At 35.1% G+C, this 20,280-nt stretch overlaps 1 protein-coding gene across 9 annotated transcripts; it reads left to right on the plus strand.

Moving 5' to 3' along the window:
• Positions 1 to 923: 923 nt before the first annotated feature.
• LOC111043654 (FAD-linked sulfhydryl oxidase ALR) lies at positions 924 to 19,008 on the plus strand. Of its 9 annotated transcripts, none has more exons than XM_039429060.1 (5): positions 6,798 to 6,983; positions 8,679 to 8,734; positions 9,746 to 9,797; positions 11,941 to 12,088; positions 18,504 to 19,008. In XM_039429060.1, the coding sequence occupies exons 2-5, from the start codon at positions 8,708 to 8,710 to the stop codon at positions 18,664 to 18,666; spliced, it is 390 nt and encodes a 129-aa protein (XP_039284994.1). In that variant the 5' UTR covers positions 6,798 to 6,983; positions 8,679 to 8,707; the 3' UTR covers positions 18,667 to 19,008. The 9 variants fall into 9 exon arrangements, with proteins under 9 accessions (XP_039284986.1, XP_039284994.1, XP_039284992.1 ...); XM_039429058.1 differs by having other exon boundaries at positions 6,809 to 6,983; positions 8,707 to 8,787; XM_039429054.1 differs by having other exon boundaries at positions 6,817 to 6,983; positions 8,707 to 8,734.
• Positions 19,009 to 20,280: the final 1,272 nt, after the last annotated feature.

The following is a 20,280-nucleotide window of genomic DNA, read 5'->3' on the forward strand; positions in this document are numbered from 1 at the left end:
CACAACGCGCTAATTATTAGTATTAGATATTATAACCAAGGACAACATTTTTATTCAATTTGACAATAATTAAGGTTTTTATCAATAATAAAATTACACAGAAAAACATTTGATGCATTTCAGGCAATTTTACCCATAATTACCCACTTTTCATATTCAATGGTAACTGTAGGAAAACTTAATGTGAAATACGTGCGCAAAGTTCCTCTGCTGCACTCAAGAAACCATTCCGCCCTCGCCTACGGCTCGGGCGTAAACGTTTCTTTCGGTGCAGCAAACTGTCACTTTGCGCACTAGTTGCACAAATAACTATTTGAGTAGTAACGCTCATGAAAAGACAAATGCATATTGGAACCTGAAAATGCAACTTCTCGCAAGTTCAAGAGTTGAGTTTTTGACAAAAATAGAATGGGATTCAGAGTTTTGAAATTTACTCGCGTTGTCAAAAAGAATTTTCACATTTTCCAAGATAGTCTGTGGAAATATGGGGAAAATACACTCAAAATGAATGTTCTTTATCCAACAAATTTGACTCATATTACCACAGTACCTAATTTAATACATTTTTTTTGTTAAAAACTTTAAAAATTGACAATGAAAATAATTTTTGGTAACTTTTCTTTGAAAATCATCTTATTTTTCTGAATATCTTGAAATTTTTCCTGAATTGTTGTTTATCTTTCAAAAAAAAGAACACCAAAATTATATAAAAGTTTAGTAGGCCTATTGATATTAAAATTAGGGTGAATTACTAATAAATCTACTCAATCAATATTCATTTTGAAAGTAAATTCAACAACATTCAACAAAAATAAAATATTACTGACTCTTATCACAAAGTAGAAGGACTTTCTTCTCTGTGCTCTTATAGAATACTTCTCAAACAATCGATTATTGTCTAATTTTTACTCCTGCAATTTAGATTTTTTTACTTGTTGCATTGAGATAGAATGTGATAGCACTGTGATAGGTCATAAAAGTGGTGTCATTCTTTAGAACAATAATGATCAATTTATTAGATTTATTCAATTTGATGGAAAAATATTGGAAATATCTATCATAGTGATATAACTCACAAAATTATGATAAAGTACAGTTCGCCAGCCTGTATAGTTGTTATCAAGCTGATTATAATTTGTAGGTTATGTTATGTTTCAGTCTTTCAGATTCAGATTCCTTTTTGATTTCTATCTGTATCTGTTGTCAGGAGTTGTAGATTTAACTTTATATCTCATTGCGGTCCTATTTTAAAGAATTATTGTTGTATTAGTAATATTAACCAAGTTCATTATATTCTAAAAAATGCCGTCTCGTCCAGGATTCGATTACTACAACGATATAGATAACCAAACTACTACTCCACTACCTCAGCCTGGTAAAAAACCATGTAGAACATGTACTGATTTCAAGTCATGGGCAAAGCTGCAAGGTGATAAAGATTCTCAGAAACAATCTGAAGGAAATTCTAATTTGGTAAGTTCTTTTTTCATTGGAATGAAAGCTTTTCCTCTCATGGTTAGGCGTCTCTGCTTCTTGTTGTGCAATCTTGCATAGCCCACCCTAGTAATTATTATTTATTTTCTTGTTCATAATTTGTAACGAATCAATCCATCTCTTGGTTTTAAATTTTGATATGAAAAAATTTACTAGTTTCTATGCTATGTAAAGAGATTGATGGATTGCATCATTATTTAACGCTGCACATGTACATCATAAGCTTAGCCCTATGCATTAACCAATATGCATAGTTGATGAGTACCTATATATGTTAGTGAACCGATAGACGTATGGACATATCCATCACTTATTAGCTTTTTAATAAGAAATCATTCAGACTACAGTTTCAGGACTATTTGAACTTTTAGTGACTATTTATATAGCAAGCATAACTTGAAGTTTTATGGTGTCTTGTAGCAGATATGCTATGTTATGTTTGAAGGGACGGATTCTAAGGTTCAAAGAACCCCATACGTCAACCGGACCTTATCGTGTTCCAAGTACGTTAGTTGCGCAAACCAATACCTGTGTCCTTTACAAGATCCATGAGTTTTTCCCTATACTAATGTCCTATTCATCACCTGGTTGCTTGCAGCCAAACAGAGCTCTTCTTCTTGCCCCTAGTCTCGCGCAATCCAGTGTGATATGCTTAGCAGTCTCTTAAGACTGACTGGCTCTTGTGACTACGTGAGTTCCACTCGTGGTCTTCTTTGTAGGTCCTTCCGCTGAGGGAGGGGTCGCCAAATTGCACCTGGTCACCCTCGACTCAGCCTCTTGCCCTACATATTTGTGCCTGGAGTTTCACTCATCTCTGGTATCTTGTTTTTCTTTTGCCCCCTCCCCCCGTAACTCTGCAGGGTCAATAGCATCACCTCTACCATGGAGTTTTGCCTGAAAGGCCACCCTTCCTTGAGCAGTGGTCTGAGAAGCTCATCCTAACTCTCCAGTTGGGATGGTGTGATTGAGCTTACGTCATCCATGTTGTGATCAGTAGAAGCCTTTTGTTTTGTTGATAGCCTATACATAAGAGTGAAACAGAACCTCCTGCGCTCCTGAAGCACCCATTTCAGATTTAGGAACCTGCCCTGATGGGGCAGATCAAGATGGATTTGAAGGCAAGGCAACTTCTGGAGTTGCCTTGGGGATTGGTTTGTTTATGTGGTTCCCATGAACAGCTGGGGAAATGGAGTCAACCCAGACAGAGCCCCGCATGTCCAGCCAAGGCAAAATAATACAGGAGGGCGCCTGATATCCTGCAGGCATCTTTAGAGACACCATATAAAAGCATCATCCATCAGCACGGACCACATCATACCCTGGGTTGGCCTAAGAAAAAATAAAAATATGACCACGGAAGGCCGACAGATAGAAAATGAAAGAAAGAATGGCACAAAGCTAAGTCAATGGAAAAAGTTTAATTTTAGAAATGAAAAGTTCCAAAGAATATTAAGAAAGGCTTTGGAAAGGGGGTCCCTTTTAGTCGCCTCCTACGACAAGCAGGGATAATTTGGGTGTATTTTGGTTTTCAACAAATTCTTGAGTACGATGTTCGACTCAAAGCTTCTCCAACTCACAGAGGGCTTGTAGCAGATAACTCAATAGATCAAATACTAAAATAAGACCCATGCTAAACACTACTATATAATATTTTATTTGGTAGCTTCTTGTACTTATAAAGTACTAGATAAGGTAAAAATAACATATTTTTAAACATTATCCGGGGAAGAACCCCCATGCCCCTTTGTAGCTAGTAAGTATACATCCCCCTCTACGCTCGCTCAATAACTGAGTAAAACTAGTGAAAAATTGGCTGAAAACCTGCTTATAAACTATTGTATTGATTTTGAATTCCACTAATGGGAAAAAGCAGAGTAGCCTAATCATGAAAGGAAAAACTTTCATTAATTATCCCATAGAACTCATGTAGTCTCATAGTACTATAGTTATAGATAGTTAACTAGTATGTGTAGAAAGGTCAGAAACAAAATTCAAGACAGACTGCTGAAATCACGTGTTGACGCATTAACGACAGTCAGTCTGTGATAATATTCTCAAACACTTATTGTTAGTCAGCTGGATTATGGCCGGTTACAGAGCTCAACCGGCCAGTGCGTAACCGGCCTATAAGTCACTACATTTCTTTTCTTATGCACTTTCAATGCACTTAGCCTATCTTGTTATATCCTCAAAAAGAATGCAGAAGTGAGTCAATTTCGTTGATTACTAAACTTGACCTGTGTAGTCGTTGAAAGAATATCTGTTCGAACAAACAGATAAAGAGTAATCGTCGAACAAACGCACAATAAAACCCAAAACAGACAACGACTTGAGGCTCTAGACATGAGTAAGAACACGCTACACTCGTTCAATTAATAAATATTAAAAATATTGAAGTAATATCATGGTTACACAGAGAAGGTCAGATTTAGTTAGGCACACTTACGCGACTCAGGTCGAGAAGAGACTCGACACTAGTCGATAGCATGTGTTTCCAAATGGTGACACTCAAGCCAATCGATTCTAGTTCCAAGACTAAATTTAACGAAAAATCTATTACAATAAGATTTTAATAGCTGACTGCCTGCTTGAGCCAGTGGTGCTTTGTAAGTGTTGGGATTAGCAAAACCTCATTAGTATTTTAGGCAGTTACTTTATTTTTTATTCAAGCTCATCAGATTGGAAGAAAAGTGAACAGTGAAGTTCCTTCATTGCATTCAATTAATAATCCACTCGACAGCTGATTATAATGAATAATTCTCTTATCTGATTTCTACGGTAATATTGACGGCATATCCTTTTCCTTTTATATTACCCTTAAAATGCAAAATTTCATAAAAACCTTATATACGTCGACGCGCAATTCAAAAAGGTACATACATACCTGTCAAATTTCATGAAAATCTTTTGCCGCGTTTTGCCGTAATTGCGGAACATATAAACATAAATACATGAAGAGAAATGCAAAACCGTCGACTTGAATCTCAGACCTCACTTTGATCGGTCAATAAAGTTATACCGAGAAGGTATAAATGACATGTGAAAAAATTTATGAAAACATTTGTATTGTAGCCATTTGTTTTATTATCTTCTTCTAGAATTGATTAAGCTGTAAATAAGAATCAATATCCTGATAGCAAATTCTTTACCCAGGGGGACTTACTAGTCAAAATTTGTCAATTCTTTATTCATTTTGACATCTTATCTTTGTTAATTTTGAGTTCTTCCCCCGATTGCAAATGGAAAACATACTAAAGTTTTCCAATTTCAAAAACTATTCTCTTGTTATTTGTTATTACAAAGTGTAACGGAGGCATATCTGGTGATGGTGTATCATGCCCTTTTCCACTGCCATAATAAATATCTCCTACGGTCTACTCATCTAGGGTCATTCAGCCAAGGTTATGAAGCTGCAAAAACGGGCTGTCAGGATCATTACTGCAAGCAAACATCTTGCTCATTGCAAGCCCATTTTTATTAGGCTGAGTATTCTAACAGTAGTCAGCCACTTCTTCCTTTTCTGCCTCATGCACGTCGCAGGGATCAGTGATTGGCCCTCTGCCCTTCTTGGTCGCGATAAATGATCTTGTGCCTTATGGACCTGTCTTAATGTTTGCGGATAACGCCACAATCTACTCAAGGGGCAGACGGTAGAACAGGCTGAACATGCACAGAGAGTTTTTAGCAGTGCCAAACAGTGGTTTACAGAAAATAGACTCTGCCTAAATGAGAGAAAGACCCAACCACTGGTCTGTGGATTCCGTAGCCTCGCTGACTCTTCCCACCAGGCTGATGTGAAGCTCCTAGGATTCCTAGGAAAGTGATCATGGGCAGGGCAGATTGAGGGAGTTTGTTCCAGGCTGGCGCGGGTGGTCTATCTTTTGAGCAGACTGAGGACCCTCCTCAGCCGGAAGGACTTGATATTATGGTCTATCATGTTCTCTTCCATTTCCATCTTCTGTATGGACTCTTGCTGTGGGGACATGCGGCGGGCTGCAAGAGTGTGCTGATGCTCCAGAAGAAGGAACTTCGAGTGATCACCTCAGTGGGGTATCGTGAGCACTGTCGACTCATCTTTGTGCGACTGGGCAACCTCACGATCTACAACCAGTACATACTCTTCAGTTTGCTGCATGTCAAGGACACCGAGAGGAGCAGTCAAGTCTGCACAGATATAATACAAGGAGGAGGCTTGCAATGGATATTCCACGCTGCAGAACAAGTAAGAAGAAGGACTCTTTCTCCATTTTTGCCCTTCGCTAGTTCGACGATCTACCCGTCAATGTGAGGAATATGCAAGGAAGTGACTTTAGAATTAAAATAGTGACGTGGCTGAAGAATAACCCATTCTACACCATGAGTGAATATTTTGATGCACACAAGGACAACATAGCCTGACCTGCCACTTAGAAGTAATTTCATGACGCCATCTATCCAGTTCACTGGTCATTGATGAAGAAAAAGGAATAAGAAGAATCAACAAAATTTGTTAACTCGGACAGATGTGCATCACCGCAACACTAGGCATCGAGAGCTATTTGACGTATATGAGATGCGCCTATAGAGATTGCGGGTATGCTATAGGAGTTCAGCTCTACGCTACTTCAACAGGCTGCCTGCAAGGGTGAAGCAGTTGGACCTCAGCGTGCTCGAGAGAGTTGGGACCGGTTTCCTGAGAACCAGGGATTATTACGATGTCCACAAATTTCTGAATGATGACCTGTCTCAAATGCTTTCTTGCTCAAGTGCCATTAAGTTGAAGAGCAAGGCCATGAATGATAATAATTATTTTATTTTCGATTAGAGTTTAATCACTGCCATTTTGATCAATTAGTGTTTTTAGTTCTTCTTTGTATTTTATTCATGGCATGACGCAGGACCTCCTAAATACTTAGAGGTATTTAGGAGGTCCTGCATGACGCCATCAATATTACAAGTGTAGGTGTTAAATGAAGAAAAAGGATAAGTTGTAAGTTAATATCTTAAGCTGCGTTTACACCATAGTTATTATTAACATTTTGTTAATAACTTTGGTGTAAACCCAGCTTTAGAATAGTTTCACATCTGTTGAGTATAATATACAGTACTGTATTTATCATTGATTTTTTGTAACTCCTCTCCGTACACGATCAAGCCTATTTATAATATTCATAATAGATAAGTCTGTTCATAAAAATGTGCTTATTTATCTCCAGTAAAACAATATTTCAATAGTAATTTTAATTACTATGACTAAAATCTCTCTCACTACATACCTACAAGTAGAACATGTGATTGTTTCTACATGTTTGCATGCTTCTGCAGCTGGTAATTTACATTTTCAACATCAATGATATTTTAGTATTTCTTTTGTGGTTAAATTTTAGTAATATTTGTCATGTATTTTAAAATTTTACAATACAATCAGGAATGTTTCTTAAATAAGAACATTTCAAACATCAGTTTTTTCTGATGTATATTATTCTGTCTGTTGTTTTGGCTATAATAATGTGAGTAAATAGATTATATTTAACCTCTGATAATTATATCTTCGAGCAATAAATCACTATACATCGTACTAGAAAGTAATGCTGCTAATCATTCTTCAGTTTTTATTTTAGAAGAAAATACACTGAATAATCAAAATATTTGTTGTAAAGTTACTATATTTAATGTATAGTAGAGCTCTTTTAAAAACGTATTTGTTGTATTTTAAAAAACAAAGTAGGCCTAATATTAAATTACTTTAGTGCCTGTTGCACAATAACCGGTTTGTGACAAATTTTTATTGTGATTCTAAAAAACAATTTTTTTCAAAGAAGTCTTCTTTTTAAAAAGTCTTGGTGTAAGTGCACGTCCAGTGCCAACATACCTATTATCAAATTTTTGGTTGGGATCGATTTAATATGTTATTTTGAGCACAAAATCACAAAAATTAAACGGCGCTCAATATTAATTTTAATTACTATGACTAAAATCTCTCTCACTACATACCTACAAGTAGAACATGTGATTGTTTCTACATGTTTGCATGCTTCTGCAGCTGGTAATTTACATTTTCAACATCAATGATATTTCAGTATTTCTTTTGTGGTTAAATTTTAGTAATATTTGTCATGTCTTTTAAAATTTTACAATACAATCAGGAATGTTTCTTAAATAAGAACATTTTAAACATCAGTTTTTTCTGATGTATATTATTCTGTCCGTTGTTTTGGCTATAATAATGTAAGTAAATAGATTATATTTAACCTCTGATAATTATATCTTCGAGCAATAAATCACTATACATCGTACTAGAAAGTATTGCTGCCAATCATTCTTCAGTTTTTATTTTAAGAAAAAAATACACTGAATAATCAAAATATTTGGTGTAAAGTTACCATATTTAATTTATAGTAGAGCTTTTTTAAAACCGTATTTGTTGTAGTTTAAAAAACAAAGTAGGCCTAATATTAAATTATTTTAGTGCTTAACCTGTTAAATTTTGATTGTGATTCTAAAAAACAATTTTTTTCAAAGAAGTTTTCATTTCAAAAAAGTCTTCTCTGGTTGGTTTTCTTAGCATTTAATCAAGATTAAAGCTTAACAGGCTTTTGTGCAACCGGCACGAAGATGATTGAATATTACTTCAAATTTTATTTTTAAAAATACAACAAATACGGTTTTTAGTAAAATGCATCTCTATAAATTTTATAACTTCATATATTTTCATTATTCAATGTATTCTCTTCTGAAAATAAAAACTTGAGAATGATTGGCAGCGGTTAATATTAAAAAATTATCTAAATAATAGAAAAATACTACTGTTGGATTTATTATTTTTTGGGCTTATATAAAAATTTAGCATCAGTATTGAAATTAATTTTTTTCAATCATTCATAACCAATAAGACAATACAATATTTCTTAGATTCTTAAGCAATAATTTTGCTTATGATACTCTTTTTTGATTATATAATATTTAGATTACAGAACTGTGACTGAAAACAGTCACTGTAAAAATGATTGTAATTTCCATAAATTTTAATGCGACTTTTGCAACTCAGCCTGGCCTTAGCGAGAATGATTAGTCCAATTTGATATGATAAAAATTCAAAATTAGTTTTATAATTTTTTCAAATATGTAGCTTATTTGTATCAATCTTTGACTCTTTTGCAATTTTATTTTAAACTATTTTTCTTTTCCTTTTGCAATGTATGAAGAATATTGTGGATTGTTTGGACTTTGCAGTATGGCCTCGGACAAGCGGTTACTCCTGGTATGAAGTATACCATATCAATTTTTGTTACATTATTGCTGAGCTCTCTATCAGTTAGTATTACTTATTAGTACTTTTTCCAGTCACGCCAAAAACTATTGTATTTTTAATGATTATTTTTATTTGTAAAAATATTTATTGTATTTGGCAATAAATTTATTGTTCATTATTTATCAATCTTGAATTGAGTACCATTCAGTATAGAATAGTGTATGTCTACTCTTCATTTTAAAATTTCCCATCTTGTGATTTACAATGATTTACATATAAAGAATAATTCTATAATGAACGTTCACACCAATCCTATAATTGAAGTAGCTAGTTCCTACTTTTGACTTTAGATTTGACTTGTGCGTTTGTTTGTATGTTCGACGATAACTTTTGAATGCTTTCATCAATCAACTACAAATTTTCAACACACAATACTTCAAACCATTATAATAGTTCGTTGGCCAACGAAAATGACTAATTCGTTTTTGTGATATAACAGGATAACATTGAATGTGCATAAGAAAAAATTGTAGTAATATAATTTTAAATCATAAATCAGCTGGACAATTACAAATTAATGCAACCAGGACTATAAAAAGACGTCAGGTCATGACACCACCAATGTTGATCATAATCATATTGATATGAAATCGGGCGTTATATTATTATATTTATGATATTTAAATAGGTTACACTATACTATTATGCTACACTATTTTCCATAACACGTTATCTGGTTGACTAATAGAAAGTAATTAAACCTCTCAACAAGACACAATATGGCCGCGTGTTGTAGATTCCGGGTCTAGGAGGGTATTCAATAATGTTTGAATTTTATCGATGCCTTGATCTGGATAAATTTATAACTATGGTACCGGTAATCTAGATGAGTTGATTATTAAATGTATTGTACATTTTTGTTGTGTATTTGAATGGATAGCGATTAATGTGTTTTGTTTTGTCATTATATTCTTATTTTGTGTTTGTTTCTGCCTAATTTGATGACTTTTAATATTTCAGAGTGGTGCCAGGAAAGTTCCAGAGGATTGTCCATTGGATCGAGACCAATTGGGTGTGTAAAAGACTTTCCACTGTTATTTTTTTACCATTCATTAGTACTAGCACAGATAAAACGTCTTGAGAAAATTATGTATCAGGTCAACGGTTTTATGCTTCGTGAATGATTCAATTCAATTTATTTCCATCAACATAAATACATTAATAAAACATTTACATTACAATTCAATCCATATTTTCAGGAAATAAATATTTCCCCACATAGACTATTGGTCCGTGTGTGGGGAAAGGATTATTATCTATAATAACTGTAAAATGAAAAATCCTAAATAATTCTGTCTTAATATTATTCTTACTTACAATTATTACAATAAAGATAAAGATATGAAATATCTTTAAAGAATGGATAAAGATAAAGAAATATAAATCATAAATAGTTTAATTTTTTTATAAACAGAGCATGATATCGTGGTTTTTTTATTAAAGATTACTATAGTATTATGTTGGAGTATCTCCTAAAGTTTTTAAATTACTTATAATGTTCAGAATGCTGCATCACAGTAACGGAGTTAACAGAGTTTGCATATTGGAATGTATCAGGATCTACACATAAGGCGACTTTATGAGGGCTTGCCCCCTGTGGGTTGGGGGAGCTTTGAGTCGATCATCGTACTCAAGAATGTTTTGAAAACCAGAATTCACCCACAGTATCCATGCTTGTCGTAGGAAGCGACTAAAATGGACCTCAAGGCAACTCCAGAAGTTGCTTTGCCTTCAAACCCACCGGATCTGCCCCATCAGGACAGTTTCGGTTCTTTGAACCTTTGGATCCTTGAATCAAAACAATAAACAATAAACATGAGGGCTTCTGATGCCTCCCGACCAATACAAAGCAACCATGTTACTATCTTATTTTTTGTAGTTTGCAACACTGCATCCCTCAGCCTCTTTTATTGTAATTGGAAGATTGCGATGGAGTAGGTGAGCGATACGAAATGGGCTGTTATCGACCGATGTAAAGGTAGCTCTAGGTGTATTAAATCCAAAATTTAACATATGTCTAGTTGGGTAATTATGGTGTAGCTGTGTAAAAATTTCTGTTCTGTACGTAGCCTAACTATGACCTACTACGTAGGCTTCTAATGAGTAGCCTAACTATGACTGTTTTATTAAATACACATACTTAAGGTCAATGGAATAAGTGAAAGTGATGAAGATATGTTATTATCCGTCAACGGTTAACGCCAAAGTTTTGCAAGTTATAGATAGACAGAATTTATAGTTGAGTAAATAAAATAGTATTTGAAAAATACGAAAAAGGATTTCAAATTAATTCAAAAATCTTTTGAGATTGGCTAAACTCACATTTACGCGACTCAGGTTGAGAAGAGACTCGACTCTAGTCGAGAGCATGTGTTTTCAAATGGTGATGTCGCGGAGACTAGAATCGACTGGTCTGAGTGTCACCATTTGGAAACACATGCTCTCGACTAGAGTCGAGTCTCTTCTCGACCTGAGTTGCGTGTGAGTTGATCCTTAACGCTTGATATATTTTTAATTATTTTCTCACAATGAGTAGAATATAATTCCATATGAATCAGAAAATGAATATGGAATAGTAATTTTTGACGTGACAACGTCTTATAAATTGGTTTGCCGGGTGACACTTCAAGAAACTGCGTTACGTTCCCACGTTATGCGCTCACAATGAGAGCGAGTGAGAGCGTTCGTTCACGGTCGTCTGGAAAGAGCACGAATAGGAGCAGTGGCGAGCAACACAGCAGCCGAAGGCACTCACCTGGAGAGAGAGTGAAACGGAGCAGTCAACCTGAGCAGGCGCCGCAAGCAATCTCCTGCGACTGCGCCTGCTTAGGTGAATAAGTGAATAGGTTATGTTGTAGTAATCACAATAATGCATAATCACATAATCATGCATAAGTGAATAGGTTATGTTGTAGTAATCACAATGTTGTGGTTCAGTGCGAGATTCTTTGTATAAATTAATGTTTTCAATATAATTCTTTGTATAAATAAATGTTTTAAATTGTTACTATTATTTCATCCTTCTTCCTACTATACAAATGAATATTCACATGAATTATTTTACCACTCAAAGTCGTTGTCACGTAAAACTTTCGCCCGTATACCGACTTTACAGGCAACCATGCAATTTTTAATGAAGTATTTTACTGTTTCAGGTTCGAAAACATGGGCATTCCTCCATACTATGGCAGCCTACTATCCAGACCAGCCAAGCAGTCAACAGCAAACGGATATGACAAATTTTTTCACTCTCTTCTCAAGATTTTACCCATGTGAAGCTTGTGCTAGCCACTTGAGGAAACAGTAAGTTCCATATTCATAGTAGTTGAAAGTATTTCTCAGATTTCAATCCGATTTTGCGAGATTTTTTTTTTTTTTTTTTTTTTTTTTTTTTTTTTTTTTTTTTTTTTTTTTTTTTTTTTTTTTTTTTTTTTTTTTTTTTTTTTTTTTTTTTTTTTTTTTTTTTTTTTTTTTTTTTTTTTTTTTTTTTTTTTTTTTTTTTTTTTTTTTTTTTTTTTTTTTTTTTTTTTTTTTTTTTTTTTTTTTTTTTTTTTTTTTTTTTTTTTTTTTTTTTTTTTTTTTTTTTTTTTTTTTTTTTTTTTTTTTTTTTTTTTTTTTTTTTTTTTTTTTTTTTTTTTTGATTTTTATAGCACCTAGTTAAAGACTAATAAGCTATTCTATTTTGACATAAATTGATAAGAATATTGTTTGTGAAGGTAAAACCCATTGGTTAAGCCTTCTATATTGGTCAAGGATTAAATAAAGATTATTTTTAGCATAAAAGGATACAGTATTCTGCCTTTGCACTTCCAATTGAACACTTTAGCACTAAACTAATTCGTGTGGCTTTCTGCGTTGCAGTCTTCTTACTCCATGCACGTTGAGCAGCTGGATTGCTTCCACGTTCACATGTTGATGAAGTCTTTTCTCATGTTTTTCTGCAAATCTTTGGATTTCACTGATGACTGTCGCCACTCCCAGGTCGCGGTGGAGATCAGAGTTCCTGATGTACCAAGGAGCGTCTACACAACTTCTGAGTACTTTGTTCTGGAAGCGCTGGATGATGTCGATATTGGATGGTCGGGTGCAGCCCCAGAGTTGAATTCCGTAGGTCCACACCGGCTTGAGAATCTGCTTGTAGAGAAGCAATTTGTTATAATTTGACAACTTTGATGTCCTCCCAAGTAGCCAGTACATTTTCTTGAATTTTATGCCAAGTTGTTCTCTTTTCTTCTTCACATGCTCCTTCCATCTAAGCTTGGCATCCAGCGTCATGCCTAGATACTTTGCAGTGTTGGAGTAGGGTACAATATTCCCATTGAGTGTTAAGGGGATATATTGAACTCTTCTGTTTGTAAAGTTGACTTGAACTGATTTTGCTTCATTCAATTTTATAAGCCAGTGTTTTGTCCAAACATTGATTCTGTTGACTGCCACCTGCAATTTCTCTGTAGAAACTTCAACAGTTTCACCAACTGATAAAACTGCTGTGTCATCAGCAAATGTTGCTACTGTTACGTTTTCGGGTTGAGGTATATCAGATGTGTATAGGAGGTACAAGAGGGGACCCAGCACACTTCCTTGAGGAACTCCAGCCCTGATTTCTCTGAGAGATGAAAAAGCATCATCTTGTTTTATCCTGAAATAACGGTCTTGAAGATATGATTTCAGTATCAGACTGTATTCTGTTGGTAAGAACTGGTTCATTTTGTAGCACAATCCTGAATGCCATACTTTGTCGAAAGCCTGTGCTACATCAAGGAAAATTGCAGAGCAAACTTTCTTTTCCTCCAATGTATTTTCAATAATATTTGTTATTCTGTGCACCTGATCTATTGTACTATGTTTATCTCGAAATCCGAATTGATGGGTTGGTATTAATCCATTATCGTCCAGATAAGGCTTTAATCTTTTCAGTAGAAGTTTCTCAAATAATTTTGATATTACTGGCAGTAGTGAAATTGGCCTATACGAGGTTACATCATGTGGTGGCTTTCCAGGTTTTGGTATCATGATGACATCGGCTACCTTCCAGAAACTTGGCACATATTTCAATCGGAATGAAGCGTTGAAGAGATGGCATAGCTTCACAATTGCTTTTCTTGGGAGCTCCTGTAGAATCTCTCCAGTTATTAAGTCGAAACCTGGCGTTTTCTTTCTGCTCAAATTTTTAATCTCATATTCTACCTCCCTTGGCGATGTTGGAGTGATAACTCCTGCTCCAAGATGATGAGGATTCTCATCTATAATTGTTTCCTCATGAGGTGAGAAAACCTTTTCCAGATGATCAGCAAACAAATCGGCTTTCTCTTTATTGCTCCTTGCCCAGCAATCTTGATTCTTCCTTATCGGTGTAACTTGTTCAAGAGGTCTCTTCAGTTTCCTGGTTGATCTCCATAATGAAAAATTTGTAGTAGACTCATTGGTTAACTCTTCTAAGTATTTATTGATATCATGTTGTTTTACATCCTGTATCATCTTTCTCAGTTCATTAGTAATTCTATTAAGTTCTGTTTTAATTCTTGGATTTCTTGTTGATTGCCATGATCTTCTTGTTCTTCTTCTTTTTTCTATCAACTCTCTTACCGCTACAGGATAGCAATTACCTTTGAAAATCCTGCTTTGAAGTAGTGGTGTATTTTCCCAGGCACATTGTTGGATATTGATTACAAACTCCTGGACTTCAGTTTCTAGTTCATCTATAGTTTGCAGAGATGTGTTCAAGTCTATTCTAGAGTCTATCATATTTTTAAAAGTTTCTAAATCTGTGTACCTGTTGATGAGTCTAGGTGGCATTTCTTTTTTAACAGCTGCACTGTGCATTGTCAAAACTATTGGCGAATGGTCAGAGTTGAGATCAAATTTTTCTTCAACTTCAACACAGTTTGGTGAAATATTTTTTGTGATGAAAAAATCTATCAGGTCTGGAATTTTTGTTTTGTCTGTTGGCCAGTAAGTTGGTTTCCTTGTTGAGTGAACATCGCAGTGGTATTCATTAACAGCCAGTAATAGCTCCTTTCCTTTAGTTGTGGTCAGTCGGGACCCCCATTGTGTATTCTTTGAATTGAAGTCTCCTCCTATGATAAATTTCCCTGTGAAGTTGCTTAGGAAATCAATATATTCTATCTTCTTCAAATTAAATCGTGGTGGACAGTAGACGGCTCCAATTGTGATCGTACCAGATGGTCTACCGATAAGTTTGACTTTGATTGAAATCGACTGGAACTCCTGCAATTCTATCTTCTTGAACTCGTGATGGTTTAGCTCTTCTCTTACAATAACCGCACTTCCGCCTCTAGCGCTGTTGTTGGGATGTATGGCATGGTACGTTTTGTACCCTCTAATTTTAAAGTAGGATTCTTTGGTGAAATGAGTTTCGGAAATGAGACAGGCATCTATTTTATGCTCAATTAGAATTGCTAATAGATCATCTTTGTGCTGTAGTAATCCATTAGCATTCCAAGTCATAATTTTGAATCTATTTTCCATGCTTCTTGTGAATGACTTCTGGAACTGAAATATTTCCAGTTTTTCTAACCTACTTAAAATTGATTTATTGAGGCCTTCTTGCACAACTAGTTTCTCAAGAATCAATTTAAGTTGAGTTGTAATGCTCAGTTCCAAATCTTTACTCAAGTTGTAATCTTGAAGACTTGACTTTTCGTTACTGTTGATAGGTACTTTATTTTTCAGCTTATCAGCATAACTCTGGTTCTCCTTAACTCTACTGTCATTTATTACAGCTCTCTGTGGCACAATAGGATCGTTTCTTTTGTTGACTGACGAAATAGATTTTATTGCTTTTTTCTTATTTCGAAGTGCCTGCAACTCTTGTGCTACAACACATCCTCTATAATTAGCAGGGTGCTCCATCCCACAATTGTAGCATTTAGGCTTAACTTCTTTACTCTTAGTACAGTTGATAGTGATGTGGGGACCAGCGCATTTCACGCACCTAGGCTCCTTCTGGCAGTATTTTTTAGTGTGTCCCCAGGTTTGACAATTTTTACATTGCGGTAGAAATTTCGATTTTTTCAGGGGGACTACTTCAACCTTCATACCCATAATTACACATATTTCATAAATTCTATTTATGCTCTCTGTGTTTTCAAAAGTTAACATGAATATTGGGAGTGGTTCTTTTGTTTTCCATTTAAGAATGTTTACCACGTCCAAATTTTAAATCCTTTTTCCTGAAGTTCCTCTTTTATTTCCTGTGGATTGCAAGTGCTGTGCAACTTCTTCACTATTACTCTAATGGGTCTCGTTTGCTTGTTTTCAAACGAAGACCAATTCATTTTTTGTCATTCAGCAATGATGTAGCTAGTCTATAATTATCCTCAGATTCAACGTTGAGTTTTAAGCTACCATTATTCAATAGTGTGAGATCTTATAAGAGTCTTTTATTTTTTCATTCAAAATCTTATACACTACTTGATAGTCTTGGATGTTGTAGAGTATTATTGGAGGAGGTCTCTTAACTTGTTTGATACTAGGAGTTTTTTTTGGTTCAGCATTCTCTTTTAGTTCAGTTTCTCTACGTGAACTCACTTTCTGCTCATTGGATGATTGTGTTGGAGGTGAGTCAGATTGTTCTCTCTTCCTCTTTCTTTGCTTTTGACGAATCCATTCTGTTTCAGTAGACAATTCTTCTTCATCGGTTTGATAATTGTCCGTATTTTTTTCTTCATTATTAGATTTAGACTCTAACGCTGATAATCTAGTTTGAAGCTGTTCAAGTTGAATTTTAAGTTCAGAACTTATTTTTTCTGATTGCTGGAATTTTGTATTAGCTTCGTTCCAAGCTTTAAATAAAAATTTTTCGCATTCTGATTGAATTTTATCAGTTCGAACCTTGTAGGAGACAGGTTTATTTTCTTCAGTTATAGTAATAATAGTTGTATTATCGTCACCGTTCATAGTTACGATAGTTCAGTTCTCACAATAGAATTACCGATTCAGCACTCACCGAAGCAGCAATATCCGAACTCGGCTACAGTCATAGTTGCTGCCAACGCGCGCGCGCACGCACACACACACTCACTCACAATTCGGCAATGCCGTTTTCACTGACACAACAGTTTGATGGTATACTTTTAGAATAATTACATGAATTTCACAAAACACGTCCACTCGCTTCGGCTTCCGAAAGCTGACTGTGTTTTTTAAACAATCTGAAACCAAAATGTCTTGTTACTTCCATTGCCCTATTCTGTTGCTTTCCAAAAAAATTAAGGTACACTAATTTCAAGTTTACTATACGTTTCAAGGTCCGCTGAGTCCAAAAACATGATTTTAAAGACGTGTTTTTATTGAAAATTGGACCCAAATTCATAAATGAATTAAACATAACCTACTTTTTGGACTAGTAAATGAATCAAAATTCGGGGAAGGAACAGTTATGGGCTGTGCCTGTTGGTCCTTCCTCAATCATTTCAATGAATTGTGTTTTGTGTATCATTGAATTTATAAATAAATATACCATGGAATATCTTCTTATGCTATCTTTTCTTTATGGTGTAAAATAACTCAGTAATTTCTATAGTGAGGTTCTTGTTATAATGGCAGTGTTTGATTAGCAATTGCTATCCTTGTATTTCATTCAACAAAGCGGATAGCGCTATCTCTTTCTCGCTTTGCTCTGTTGCCAGATCGTCTTTTAACAATGAAGAATTAATTATTCACTAACAAAATATCTCATCTTAATTATGTAAATATCCATTATGAGATTATTAAAAAATATCATTTCTTGCTTAATAAAATATAATTTATTATTTTAAACGAGAATGAACAGTTAATATTACATCAATAAACCTGTATCAGCTACCGTCTATAGAAGGCATTGACAAGAAAGAGGTTCGGCAACGTTTTACTTCTATCTTTCTCCACTGCCATTAAGCACTGTTAAGTCGAATTCAAATCTCAAGACAGCTCTAAAGGTTTACCATGGGTATTTTCTTCCACTTATTAGATTTAGTATTTTGTTTTGGGGGGCTGGAAGAATTCATTTGAACACAAACTTAAAAATGCAGAAAAAAGCACTTCGGATTCTGGGGGAGTGGGTCCATCTTTCTCCTGTAAGACCATATTCAAGGCACTCCGACTACTCACAGTTCCAGCGATATACTTCCTTGAAGCTGTTTCGTTTGTGTTCAAAAACAAAAATATTTTTAATGCTAACCGAATTTGTCATACTTATGAAACACGAGGTAAAAATACAGGATTATTCCAGTTCCCTATCCATAGACTGACTCTTCTCGAAAAGGGACCGTATTATTCAGGACTCAAGTGTTTAATTGCATTCCCGAGGATATAAGGCTGTGTAGCAGCTATAAGTTATTTGTTTAAAAGATAATTAGGACACTGGTAGAGGCTTGTCCTTATACCATTGAGGAGTGTTTTAGAGCATTCATGTGACTCCATTCTAAAAATGACATGTTGTATGCCACTTGAGCACCGCTCAGATTTTGTGGCTTCACACAACAAAAATATAATAATAATTAAAACGTGGACATCACTACCTATAGTTTTTGGAGAAAACATTGGACTTATTGAAAGTGAAATGTAACCTATATCTTTTGAAAATGTTAATGTTTATAAAATTTTTGAGAGGAGCATTTTTGGGCTGAGCCTGTTGCTCTCTCTCATTCATTGCTATATAATTTGTTATTGTATTAATAAATGAAATAATAATTCTACTTTGTATTGATTGTTGCAGGTTGAAAGCAAGTCCTCCGATGGTGCAAAGCCAGACTGCACTTTCGCAGTGGCTGTGTTGGGTGCACAACAATGTGAACAAGCGCATCGGAAAGCCGCAGTTTGATTGCAAACAAGTGAATGCCAGGTGGCGTGATGGCTGGCCTGACGGCTCATGCGATTGACATTATCAACTTCAGTCTAGTATTCTTTTCAAAACAAATTAATACATTTTGTAAATAGATTCAATTGAAAATCTCTAAACTCTTCCTTTTATTTAGTTAGATGTTCTAAATTCAAATTTCTTCTGTAAAATTGTAAAAAAAACACTTAGTAATTGAAATGCCGTATACTTTTATAAACGCTTTTCATTTGTAGTAAAACCACTTAAAACTGAAGTAACTACTTAGGTAAGGAGCTCCTCTATATAAAAAATCTTACAATACTCATTTTAGTGTTTGACACTAAATTGAAACATTTACAATGTATAGTGTATTAAGCATCAAATTATAAATACTCGAGACGTTTGAATATACTATGAATTTAATTCATTCTGCCAATATTCCTGATTTTATAAGTGAAAGTTTATCGATAGAAGTAGTATGGGAAGCACTGACTGCGAAAAATGTTCCTCTTAAATTACAGCGCGCAATAAAAAGTGTGTACAATCAGGTATTTGCAGTGGTTAGAGTTTGTGGACACGTTTCAAGACCTTTGCGAATAAAAAAGGGAATAAAGCAGGGCGACAGCTTGAGTCCATTACTTTTTATTGTCATAATGGACGAAATACATAAGATTTGCAAGCGGAGGACAGAAAGAACAATGGTGGGTCGTTGCAACTTGAGGCCAATCTTGGTTCAAGCCATGTTGTTTGCTGATGACATAGTGCTGATTGCAGACTCAGAAAGAAAATTGAAAGAAGCTGTAACTGAGTGGAATGAGGAAATAAAGAGGAAAGGAATGGAATTGAATGTAAATAAGAGTAAAGTGATGGTGGTGAATGGAAATGAGGGAGAAAGAGTGGTGATTGAAGTGGAGGGGCATCGGATGGAACAGGTGGAATCATATGAGTATCTGGGAACAGTCGTTAATGAAGATTGAAAATTGGATAAAGAAATAAGAAATAGAATCTCTAAAGCTAGTCGGGCTTTCTATGGTACAAGAGAATGTATTTTTGGAAAGAAAGAAGTGAGTACCACAGTGAAGAATGGTGTATACAAAAGCATCATAGAGCCTATAGTTTTATACGGAGTGGAAAGTTGGCCCTTAAAATCACAGCAAATGAGCAGAATTAGGGCAGTTGCAATGAAGTGCCACAGAAGAACGGCGGGAAGAACGTTGAAAGATAGAATAAGAAGTGAACGGATCAGGGAGGAAATTGGAATGAAGGATATAAAAGAAGTTATAGATAAGAGACAATTAGGATGGTGGGGTCATATACAGAGGATGGATTATGAACGGAAAGCCAAACAATATGCAAATGTGGTTGTGAGTAGTAGGAGGAAGAGAGGACGGCCCAGGTACTCGTATGAAGAGCACATAAGATCGGGAGAGGAAAGACGGTGGGGCAGATGCGGAGGCTAGCTGTGGATCGGGACAACTGGAGGCGGTGGTCCGAGGCTACCCCGACGCTGTGAGGCACAAGCGGGGCAGAGAGAAAGGAAAAAAGAAGAAGAAGGTTTATCGATTTTTCAAATTCCTTCTTGATGGTTCAAGTTTCCTACAGTTGAAAACATGAGACACAGACGTTGGTTGTCAATACCACTTGAATTTTGTTTTTACAGAAGAACCATGGTTTC

Source organism: Nilaparvata lugens, chromosome 5 (assembly GCF_014356525.2).
Source record: "Nilaparvata lugens isolate BPH chromosome 5, ASM1435652v1, whole genome shotgun sequence".
Taxonomy (NCBI): domain Eukaryota; kingdom Metazoa; phylum Arthropoda; class Insecta; order Hemiptera; family Delphacidae; genus Nilaparvata; species Nilaparvata lugens.